Source organism: Salvia splendens, chromosome 7, assembly GCF_004379255.2.
Source record: "Salvia splendens isolate huo1 chromosome 7, SspV2, whole genome shotgun sequence".
NCBI lineage: Eukaryota > Viridiplantae > Streptophyta > Magnoliopsida > Lamiales > Lamiaceae > Salvia > Salvia splendens.
The window spans coordinates 16,257,934-16,270,424 of NC_056038.1; the positions used below are offsets into that span (position 1 = coordinate 16,257,934).

General features: G+C 40.8%; 1 protein-coding gene across 1 annotated transcript; it reads left to right on the top strand.

Annotated features, from left to right (window-relative positions):
* The first annotated feature begins 384 nt into the window (after positions 1-384).
* Positions 385-6,210, top strand: LOC121810910 (peptide methionine sulfoxide reductase A1-like). The gene is made up of 2 exons (XM_042211648.1): positions 385-930; positions 5,681-6,210. Exons 1-2 carry the CDS (start codon positions 421-423, stop codon positions 5,930-5,932), a joined length of 762 nt encoding a protein of 253 aa, XP_042067582.1. The 5' UTR covers positions 385-420; the 3' UTR covers positions 5,933-6,210.
* The last annotated feature ends 6,281 nt before the right edge of the window (positions 6,211-12,491 follow it).

The window sequence follows — 12,491 nt, forward strand, 5'->3', positions numbered from 1 at the left end:
CGCCTCACTCGCGGCGAAGCCTCGTCCGCCGCCCTCCCCCCACCAGCCGCGTTCACCCTCGCGGCGGACACCCCCTCCACTATAATAGCCGCGCCTACCGCCCCGCTTCCGCCCCGCTCGCGGCTATAGCCGCGTCCACTTTATAGTGGACGCTCTAAGAGAGAGGAAGATATAAAGTAATAAAAATAGAATTAGTGGATTATGAGGTCCATGTCTTAAAATAAAAAAGATTTAAAAAATTTCTATTTTTACGGAGCGGTCAACCATGAAAATAGTTGTTATTTTTTTAAAATAATAGGGGAAATCCTAAAAAACAAAGTGATAAGACAAAAAAAAAGCAAAAAGAATTTGTGATCTCTACTAAACAATCATTCCTATCAATATCGACGTGTACAACAACACGCCATCTCACAAAAAAAAATGCTGCTCCAAACGACAGCTACCATGAGCATAGCCACACCCCCACTCTCCTCCCTCTTCAAACCCCCTTTCTCCTTCCCCAATCTCAAACCCTTCAATTCTCCTCCCAAATTCCACTCCGTCAAACCCTCTCCCCTCAGAATGAGCTGGCTCAACAAGCTTGGCTTCGGCCTCCGCTCCGCCGCCGATTCCTCTGTCGAATCCTCCTCCTCCGCCATAGCGCAGGGCCCCGACGACGACATCCCCGCTCCTGGCCAGCAGTTCGCCCAATTCGGTTTGGGCTGCTTTTGGGGGCCCGAGCTCGCCTATCAGAGGGTGCCAGGTGTCACCAAAACCGAGGTTGGTTACACGCAGGGCTATTTGCATAATCCGACCTACGAGGATATATGCTCCGGCACCACCAATCACTCCGAGGTCGTCCGCGTTCAGTACGACCCCAAGGAGTGCAGCTATGATACGCTGCTTGATGCTTTTTGGGAAAGGCATGATCCCACCACTCCCAATCGCCAGGTTCCTTTTCACTTTCTTCTCCGTTTAATTGCTGAATTGAGTTTATGTGGAATTGAATTTGAATTCCTCATTTCGTTTATGCGGAATTGAATTTGAATTCTTCATTTCGTTTATGTGGAATTGAGCTTGAATTCTTAATTTCGTTTCTGTGGAATTGACCTTGAATTCTTAATTTCGTTTCTGTGGAATTGAGCTTGAATTCTTCATTTCGTTTCTGTGGAATTGAGCTTAAATTCTTCATTTCGTTTATGCTGAATTGAGTTTGAGTTTGAGTTTGTGTTAATCACGCGCATAGTCATGTCTCTAGGGGTGTGCCAAGCTAGGGATTTCTCACTATAGTTTTTTCAGATACAAATCCAATTACATGATGTCCATTTATGTTAACAATTTAAACCTAATCCAACTCTAATAAAACGGGCATATAACGGGTCAGGAGAGTGGCCTGTGTTCAGTACTTTCAGGCTCCATAAATCAACAAGAGGGAGAGAGCTGTGCAGGTGATGTTTAGGTGTGTGTGGGTGATCTTGTTTAAAATGTTTGGATTGGGACTTCGAGGAAGATCTTGTGCATTATAGTTGTGTACTCAAGATAGGAATCATCTTTTGTCTCTCTCGGGAACTAAGGACTTTTTTCTGCATGTTTTCCCACCTTGAACATACTCTGGCTGCCACTTATCCATCCATATTCTATCGTAGTCCCAGAATGATACGAGACAAAAATATTCATATCTTATTGTTAAGTTAGTATTGATTTACCATATTTGTTGCGTATGATATTATTAGATTTGATACACTTTATTGTTAAGATATTATCGTATCACACATATTATAAATATGTGTGGAACCTTTCCTATTCAATCAATGAAATAAGATAATTTACGTTAGTTTCTTCTTCTTCAAACAACAAACGTTAGTTCTTGTCGTGTGCGATCGACGGGCAAGCGTTCCCGCGACCTCACGGAGGAATTCGTGCGAGGTTAAGGAGTAAGTCCTTAACAAGTGGTGCTTTCATTGACGAACTCATGGCCGAAGTCAATCTTCGTTCATGGTGCGAGATATCGCAAGCATCTGAAGGCTTGCAATGGAATTCAACAGCAGCAACGTGGGAGAATATTCTAGCTAGGCTCGCCCGGCTCGAGACCCGATGGGTTGCGCATGAGCGCAGGGTAGCAGCAATGCACTCTCTACTCCGGCCCGAACCTGATCCACCCGACCAACCCTGGCTGTACACCGCCGCACAGCCACCTCACGCGCCCTACCAGCCAATGCCGGAGTCATACCACTGCTATCCGTCGCCATCGGTGGCGAATTTGCGGACAACACAAGCCAAGCCGTCTCTCACAATTCTCCCACCCCCGCAAACCCTACTTTCTCTCTGTGAAAAAAAATGGCTAAAAACCGTGAACCCGTGAACATATTTGAGGAATCCGAATCGGATTTCAGCGAGGAAGGAAGCTCCTGCGAGGAGGAATCCGATGCCGATCTCGACCCCACCCCTCCCCAAAATAAGCCACAGCCTCAGATTCCCGCAGCCACTGCCTCACCCTTCCTCCGACGACGAAGAGGACTCCGGATCTGAAACGGAGTCTGAGTCCGACGCTCCGGAAGTCAGGCCACTCGCCGCGAAGCCAGTCGAAGAGACTCCGAAATCAAACAGGAAGACCAAATCCAAGCCCGCCGCTTCGAAACGCCCCGCTGAGGACACGGCCAGTAAAGATGACTTGTATGCTATCAATCTTTAGTATTATGAAATTGAATATCATAAGTGTCTAGGTCATCATAAATTGCATGCCAACCATAAAATAAAAATATTTTCCTTTTTATCCAAATGAACTTTGAGTTTCTGACAGAGTGGAAGATGATTGAGATGATGAAAAGAACAAAAATAAACAATCAAAAGAACATAAACGAATTCTCCCCTGAAGAGGCCACACAGTATCTGCTGTAGTCTAAATTATTATTTCTGAATTAATGCAACATAGGAAACATAGCCATATAAATAAGAAACTGAATGCCAATGAAACCCTGCTTCCATGTATTTACTGGCTTGACTTAACAATAATATAACCTAAGAAAACAAACATAATAATAAGGACTCGACAAATAAAATAGCATTCAACAACAACTAAAGAAAGTATCTACTTAATAAGACTAATCTACTGCAACCCTATCATTTGCAAAGCCCTCAAAGCAACCTTGTCCTCAACGCTATGAAATACTCCCTTCGTCCCTCTGTAGTAGAGGCGTTTCTTTTCAGCACGAGATTTATGAAATTGTGTTAAAAGTGAGTTAAGTGAATGGAGAATAAAGTAGGAAAGGAAAAAGGTAGAGAGATGAAGAGAGAATAAAGTAAGAGAGAAGAAAAATTGGTGCTTTTTGCCAAAATAGGAAATGACTCAGCAATAGTGGGACAACCGAAAAAGGAATATGACTCTGCTACAGAGGGACGGAGGGAGTAATTAATAATGTCATAAAATGTCAAAACATGTCAGAAAATTGTCTTAGCGTCATCCCAAAGTTTTTCATCTCATGGCAGCACTAGTGCACGGTGCACCAGCAAGTTAATACCAGCAAGGTGAAAAGCAGTTACAATCAAAACCCACGAAAAAGATGGGCTTGGCAACCAAACTCTGTTAAGCAAAGCCATGTTGTGCTGCAGGTCATACCAATTTATAGAGTGAAGATGACTAAGATGATGTGAAGAACATAAAAGGAACAAACAAGAAACAGAGACAGACTCTCCTCTGAAGAGGCCACAACTTATTTTCCGAAGTCTATATTATATTTCTGAATGAATGAAGCTTAGGAAACATAGCCCTATAAATAAGAAGCTAATTGAACCTAACAACTTAATATTATTTAATAAACATAATAATAAAGAATTGACTAATAAATACAACTCAACAACCACTAAAGAAATATCTAATTAATAAGACTAATTTACTGCATCTTACCCCTATCAGTTTTGGTGGTGGCTTGCGCTTAGTTAGAATATTGTCATCAAGTGAAATGTTTATGTGCTTGAAGCCTTGAAAGCCCCTTTTCTCTGATCTAGTCCTGTTTGGTTGGCTATGTTATCAATGTGATTATTTTAATTGCCATCTGTTTACTTGTTATCAATAAAGATAACAACTATTGTAAAACAGAGCACTCATTTGCCTCAATTTGTTTGTATCTTAACATAAGCATAGTTGTTAAATTCCTTAACCACAAGAATGTGATGCCTCAAAATGCGAATTTGTCTTCCACAATTGGTGTCCTAATCAATTTAAGGTCTGCTTGGAACTCCTTCATATGAAGAAACTGATCCACCTAGAAAAATAGGCAAGTTGCATTTTTAATTAGATACTCCCTCCGTCCACTGCGTATAGTCTTGGTAGTGGATGGCATTGGTGTTAATGCAAAATTGCTAAAGTAGGAGAGAGGTAGAGTGATATCGATCAAATTTAAATGAGTTGTGGTTGTGGCATGTTTATCTTTGGGATCACATTTATCTTTAGGAATCCTATTGTGATTAGGTTTAGAGGTCTATATAAGTTGTTCTCTGGAGGTTTGAAATGGGCGTCGAGAATAATAGTTGAGTCCATCGAGTAGCTGTTATGGCCCTCTACAGAGGTGGCATTATGTTTGTATTTATTTTCTGCTTGATTACTCGAGTAGTTCAATTTAGTTTTTGTTATTCGCATTCTCTGTTCTGTTCAGTGAATTTCCAACAGTCCGTCTTTTACCTCCAACAATTTGGTACGTGACGATGGTTACGAACCTTGACTCAGAGAATGCGGTTGAGTCCTCGATAGCAACGATGCAGATAATTGTGCTTGAAGATGCAGGTATTTAAGGCAGCCTTCGAGCTATTCACACAGTGAATAGAACCCCTGCTCCTACCCAACCTGAGGCCACGCCCCTGCTTCCGACAGCTCCTCAGTTTCCTTCAAGTCAATCCACCAGCCAACCAGACCGTAGCTGCCTCTTCGGCTGAATCTAACCATAGAGTATCACCTTTTTGTTCATTAAGCCTGCTATGACATTGCCTCCCGTGTCTATGCCATCGGCCCACCCTACCGTTACAAATTCTAAGTTTGCCGCGACATCCCACATGCTTTCATCCAGCCTTGATGATCTGCCCACACAATCCCAGCCCCTGCCCCTACTACAGCTGTCCGCTGTTCCACCATTGTTGTCCCAATCCATGCCCCTTCCGGTGCAACGTTTTTCTCCAAAGCATACCATACAAGTTCTGTGGATCTTCGCACGGCTTGCAACTATGGGTTTACAGATCCATTTGGCTTGCACGTGTTTTCGTTCATCCCTCTTTAGTTATTTTGTGGTGCTATATATTGGCTGTTTGAGTATGACCCTCCAAGGATGATTCTGACTCGCTGTTTTCGGAATGGGAGGAATTGATATCGATCAAATCTGAAGGAGCTGTGGCCTGTTTATCTTCTTGATACTTCTATCTTAGTGTGTGTTAGTTAGAATTTATCTTTTATTTAAAATTGGGTCATGTTTATCGGTGCACACAGTGTGCATTGCATTTGTGTTGTGTAGTGCTGGTTTGCTTGCCTTAGTAAAACTCAATTTGAATCCATAGTTTTATTTGCCAAATAAATTTTAACTGTTCATAATCAACTGTAGAAATCCATTCTCGAATTATTCAATCCAAACACACCCTTGATGGTTTTGCTTGCTTAAGCTATCTTAATATTTGTTTGAAAATGGTTGATTTCTTACATAATGGTGTCAAAAATCAGGGGAACGACGTAGGAACTCAATACAGATCTGGGATTTACTTCTACACACCGGAACAAGAGAAAGCAGCATTGGAATCGAGGGACAGGCAACAAAAGCTTCTGAACAGGAAGATAGTGACTGAGATATTGCCTGCCAAGAAGTTTTACAGAGCTGAAGAGTATCACCAGCAATACCTTGCAAAGGGTGGCCGATTCGGTTTCAGGCAATCATCTGAGAAAGGCTGCAACGATCCAATTCGTTGCTACGGGTGAGGCGCGAAAGATGTAAATTGTGTATTGTTTCAAGGTCCTACTGGTTATATAATTTCTCTTGTGCTTTTGTTCTTAAAAGAATCTGAACACTCTGTCAACTACCAACTTCGGTGTCACTTGTTGTATATGTTCTTAAATTACCGTTGTGGAAGTTCATGTGATGAATTATGAGGTTGGTAATGTGTGTGGTTATCAGGTTGTGTGATCAGCTAATCACGTTTTATAAAAATATTTGTAATAAGGGAGTATTATTTAATAATAAATTTTATTTTAAAATATATACTCTTTTGTCATTTTGAATCTGTCACTAAAAAATGGATTAATTTTAAATTGTGATTTTTTTCTCTCTTTAATAAGGTGGATTTTAATCTCCACTAATAATACTTGTTATTTTTTTTATCTTTATTTTACTTTATCAATTAAGCATTAAAAACATTGTTATTTCAAAATTGTTTAATTCTTAGGGGTGGAAAGAGAATTATTAAAATAATTAATTTATTTTGATATATAAGAATTAATATTGTCCATCTTTGTGTCCTAAGAGCATTAGCTAGGGCTGGCAATTTTCAACACGACACGATAATCTGACACGAATCCACACGAAATTATTGGGTTGGGGTCAAGTTTTATTGGATCCGTGTCCTTATCGGGTTGACCCATTAAGAACCGATAATTTCGGGTTGGGTTCGGGTCGGATGCGGGTCGGATACGGGTAACCCATTAAGAAAAAATATTATTATTATTTAAAAAAATATATATTAATTTAATTTTTTAATTTCTTACAAATTAGGTTTAAATAGTATAAAACAAATTTTAATTGTGTAAATTATGTTAAAATTAAGGTTTAATCGTGTAATATTAGGTTTTAATCGTGTAATATCGGGTTCGGGTTGTTATCGTGTCGTGTCAACCCATATTATATCGTGTCGATAACGGGTTCGTGTCGGGTGCGGGTCGTGTTCGGATTTGAAGGTAGCAGGTCGGGTTCGTGTTCGGATTTACAGTTTCCTTAACAGGTCGGGTTCAGGTTAGGCCTTATTGGGTTGGGTCATTATCAGGTTGACCCGATAACGACCCAATCCGCACGATTTGCCAGCCCTAGCATTAGCAATGGGGCGCCCTTAGGCGCGCCCTATGCACCGTCACTTCATCATTTTTATCCTCTTACCCTCCCACCTGCAGTGTGGCGCCCGCCTATATGTTTTACTATTGTTTAGTTAATTAATTTAAATGTTTTCAAATATTTAATGCAAACTAATTAAAAAACACGAGTAGCTAAAAACCGACGAAGACTGCATTGATTAAACAAAAGTTACACGATTCAAGTTGGCTAATCTACGCAATTCCCAACTTCCGGCGCAGCTCATCGATCTACCCCCAGAGATATTCGGCTTGGGCGGGGTCCGTACACTTCGCTAGGGCCTTGTGCGTCTGCAACAAGGTCTTCGCCATCGAGGCTGTTGCGGATGGGGTGGCAGCGGTCGAGGATGATGTCGTCGTCGCCTTCCCCTTGTTCTTCGCAGTATGGGACGTCGGGAGGACATCGGTGTGTCGGAACTCTCTTCCTCAGTGTACGTCCGGTTGAGGTCCACCGGACGAGTTCCGCTTTCGCTCCTCGTGTAATCACCAGCTTCGGTGGTCTTCGTCCTCTTTGGCGCACCGGTGTGCAGAATCCCGCCTTGGAACTTCTGCTTGTCCCTCAAGAGCGCCCAGATGGCCAAATGCTTGAAGTCGCCGTACAGGGACTGGTACGACAACAGCGCTCTATCGCGCACGTCGCTCAAGCTCTCACCGCTCCCTTGCTCCCTTGCGCACTTCTCGTACTCCGCCGCGAACAGGTTGACTTGCTTCTTCACCTGATCCCAGTGCTTGCAGAGCTGCTCCCGTTGGCGCTTGTACGCAGTCGGCGGCTTCGCCGCATTGTAGCGCTCGGCGATCCGCTCCCAGTACGGGAGCTGCTTCTGGTTGTTCACGAATATCGGGTCTTCCGATATATCCACCCAACACCTCGCCAAGACGAGGGTTTCATCCGGCTGGTAGTTCATACGTCCGGGGGCGTACTTTTCATTCATTGCCGGAGGTGTCATCTTGGTCGCGCAGTGCCGGATCCGCTCCTTTTTGGCAGGGGCGGAAGCGGCGGATGGGGTGGCGTCGGCGTCAGCGGCGGCGGCGCGGCGGGAGGGGGCGACGAGTCGGTTTGGAGACGGCTCCATGTCAGACAAATCGTACGATTCCGTACTAAATTCGGCATCGTACTGCGTGTTGGCGTCGAGCGACGGATATTCATCGGGTTCTGTACCCGGCCAACGCGCATCACCACTAAACATCGGACTATTGGGACTTGAATCAATTTCGTAGTAAATGTGAGTTTCGAGAGTGGAATCGTGAAATGAAATGTTACAAATGAAGGTGGGGTAGGGGGTATGTATACAAAATTTTCAAATGTAACATTTAAAAAAAAATCAAAAACGCGTGCCATCGTCCGCGCCCATCGTTCGCCGAGCCCACAATGGTGCCCGATGTCGAGGATGATGGCCTATCGTCCGTGCCCATCGTCCGCCGAGCCCACAGTGGTGCCCGATGGCGCGGACGATAGACCATCGTCCGCGCCTGAAGCTTAGGGCGTGGGCATAGGGCGCCCTATGGCGAGCACCCACAATGGAGGCATCGTCCGCGCCCGAGGACGATGGCACGCATAGGACATGCCATCGGGCTCCCCATTGTGGGTGCCCTAATTCATTGTGGCTATAACTTAATTGTTTACTCCCTTTTACGAGAGTATGCATTCTTTTCCTTTTAAGTCTGATTCCATAGAAGTGCACATTTCTATATAAGAGCATCCCCATCGGTGCTTGTGGGGAAGGATGGCGTCCGTGCTGTCGGCACGGCATGCCCCTTTCTGCCGCTGTGCTCTTGCCGACGACACGGCTCTGCTCGATGCATCGAGCACGTCCGTTCCGCTGAGCAGGGCGACGTGACGCGTTTCTATTGGTCGTAGGCATTTTCTTTCATTTTTTAAAAATAAAAAATGATACCATAAATTAAATAAAAATATATTTTCGGATTCCCAATATAACTGTTTTATTACCGTTTTTTTAAAATTTTTTTGTATTTAAAAAAAAAACTTTTAATCCCAAAATCATATATAAATACACACATTCATCATCCATTTTTTCATACAACCCATCTACATCTTACTCTCTCACTCAAACCCTCTCTAAATTCAAAAATGGATATCAACGATATCATTTCGGCCACGAGTAGTGGGTTTTTTTTTAATTTTATGAATTTAATTATGTAATTTTTAATTTTTAGGATTTCGATTATGTAATTTTTAATTTTTAAGTAATTAGTAATAGTATTTTGGATATTTTTAATGCATTTTAATATTGTGGAAATTTTTTTATTTAAATTGAATAATAGAATGATGAGACCCTTGAGCATGTCCTTGCGGATGAGCATGGATGTGGGTGTTTTGCTCTTGCCAAAGAGCAGAGAGTAAAAAATGAATAAAAGTGGGTCCGGGCCCACATCCAAGGGCATGGATGGGGATTCTCTAAAGTTCTTGGATTTCAAATCGGATCCAACCAGTTTTACAAATTAATTTTAGCATTAATTATATTACTTTTTACTACTCCATCCCATTTCTAAAAACAAAAACTTTTAGAACGGCACAAATTTTAGTGCAAAATTGATATAGATAAAAAAATGTGTTAGTGGAAAATGAGCCTAAAATGAAATGTTTTTATTTTCGGGAAACAACCCGAAAAGGAATCCCAAAGAAATAAAGAGTTTTTATTTTTAGGAAACGGAGCAAATATTATATTTGCCTTAATACTACCTCCGTTTTTTATGCACAATTAGTAAAATAAGAGAGAGGAAGAAAAAGAGTAAAATAAGAGAGATGAAGAGAAAAAATAGTGAAAATAGAGTTAGTTGATTGTGGGGTCCACTTCATAAAACAGAAAGTTTATATTTTTAGGAGACGATCCAAAATGAAAATAATTTCTATTTTTAAGCGACAAAAGTATGTTTTAAAAGATATCATGAAAAAGATTTGATTTGAAAGATCAATGCTAAATTCATAACTGATTTTGAATTTTATTTGGAGATAATTGTGCACATATCCCATAGAAAGGTTATTTTATTTTCCTAAATTATTGTAGATAAATATGTACTCCAATATATTAATTAATTTTAAATTGATTAATATTAAAATAGATTTTAAATACTATAAAATAATGAAAAAATCTAATATAGCGTCAGAGAAAAATCCAAATCCGAATAAATAGGTAGATTTCGTTGAAAAGGAAATTTTATTGTCCTAGAAGTGTAATTTGAATAGGAATCTCATAATTCAAAGCACTTAATCAGGAAAATTAGCCTTTTCTGCCATACATAAATCTTCACTTTTTTTAATAAGGAAATTTCCATATCCGTTGAGAATTTCAATTTGAATAGGAATATCATAGTTTAGTATAAATAAGCCTTCGGTGCCATGTTTTCTGCACCACAAAGTTTAGATCTTGGAATGGCTTATTGAGTGCAGCACAAGAACATTCAAGTACTTTTACTTCCACCTATTCCTCTTTTAAGTAATTCTCTTTTGTTTTGTGTTTTGATTATGGATGATTCTTGTAGTCACTTGCTTAAGCTATATGATTGTTTTGTGTTTTACTATATTTCTTGTGCCAATAAATAGTAATTCTTAGCAATTAAGTATAGATGGTTAACAGATATAGAGGTTAGTTATTATGTAATATCACTATTACATTGTCTAACTAATCGTATGCCACCATAGTATTCTTTAATTTATTTACGTAAATCCCACGCCACCCTGCCTACTCTGCCCATTGCCATCGGCACACACCATCGACAAAGTATTTTTCCGGTGAGAAAAGATGCATAGCAACAACGTCGCGAGGGATGGCCATCCAACAACTGGTCTTGAGCCAATAGTGCCTGGGGTTGTGCCCGAGCAATAGTAGACCAATGAAGTATTGCTAGTTGACATTTTTAATTGTTGGTGGTGGTGGGTAGAGATGCCCAAGGTCAGTGGCAGACGCAGGAATAAAGTTTGGCAGGGGCTTTACTAAAATTTCTCATACTCTCTTTCGTCCATAAAAAATAGTTTCGTTTTGCCATTTTTGGATATCGACTAGTCCCATTTCTAAAAATGAAAAGTTTCTTTCTCATATTTTTATATACTTTTCTTTCTATCTATTTTACTTTACCTACTTTTTCTCTTTCTCTCTTTTTCTTTATTAATTTCTCATTAGAACTCGTGCTGTCCACAAATGAGACTATTTTTTTATTCTGTTATCTCTTATATTTTACTCTCTTCATCTATATTACTTTATTCCCTCTCTTACTTTACCCTCTCTACTTTAACCTTTAACACATCAATTTCTTAAATCATGTGCCCAAAAAAACACCCCAGCTACCTGAGATGAATTAAGTAGAAATTACAAAAATGCATAAATATCTAATATATAAAATTAATCCAGCACAAGTTTAAGAAAAAGAATAATATAATTCATGTTCTAATTGTGTTTGATTTGCTAAAACAATAAATATCTAATACGTAAAAATGCATAATTATCTAATACACTGTGATTTTGTAAACTACTTCCATTTTAGTAGGGGGTAGGGATTGGCTTTTTCAACAGTTATTATTATATTCATTTAAGTTTTAAGATGTTTTATTTATTTCTATCTTCTTCTTCATCCCAATTCTCCCGCGGCCATTGTTTCAAGAAGTTAAGTTTTTTCTGTAATTTTATCTTTCAGCCCCTCCTTTCCACTAAATCTCTTTCCCATGAAACCTAAAAGATATAAATTTGGGAAGGGTTGAAGATAGAGTATTTTAATTTTGAAAAAATTATAATAGAAATTTATTAAAAATAAAAAAGTTTGAGAAGGGCTTAAGCCCCTCACCTCCTCCACCTGTGTCCGCCACTGCCCAAGGTTTTCGGTTCCGGCGGTTAACCGCGGAACCGTAACTGCAGGTTCCGGTTCCGAACCGGAACCGTGATTTTTTTCTTGAACCGGAACCTCCATATTCTGAACCGCGGCCCGGTTTCGATTCTAAATTTTACGAACCGAAATCGTGTCAGAACCGCAGATTGTGGACGGTTCCAAACCGGAACCGGAACCGCCGGTTCGAAAACCGGCGGTTCGGAACCGGAACCGTCGATTTTTGAACCGAAACCGGAACCGTAAAATAGCTTCACGGTTTGGTTCCGGTTTCATATTTCTCAAAACCGGAACCGGGGGTTCCGAACCGGAATCGCCGGTTTACGAACTGTGGGCATGTCTGGAAGTGAGATTTTTCGGAACCTGGGTGATGCAATCTCAAGAATTCGGTAGCATTGTTGTCCATTGTTGAAAAGTCTCTGCCCTAAGTCTTTTGCAACCGTCAAAGCAAACTCCTCGGTGTCTGAATCCTCGGCCGTGCTATTGGTGGGCCGTTTGCATCGTGTTTGTCAAGCTGCGCTTGGGCTGTGCTTGATTGTTCGGAGAATTGGTATTGATGTTGCATAAAATACAATTTGGCAGA

Coding starts and splice junctions, on each gene's coding strand:
- LOC121810910 (XM_042211648.1), top strand. CDS start 421: ATGCTGCTCCAAACGACAGCTACCATGAGCATAGCCACACCCCCACTC. Junction 931..5,680: donor CCACCACTCCCAATCGCCAG/GTTCCTTTTCAC, acceptor GTCAAAAATCAG/GGGAACGACGTAGGAACTCA.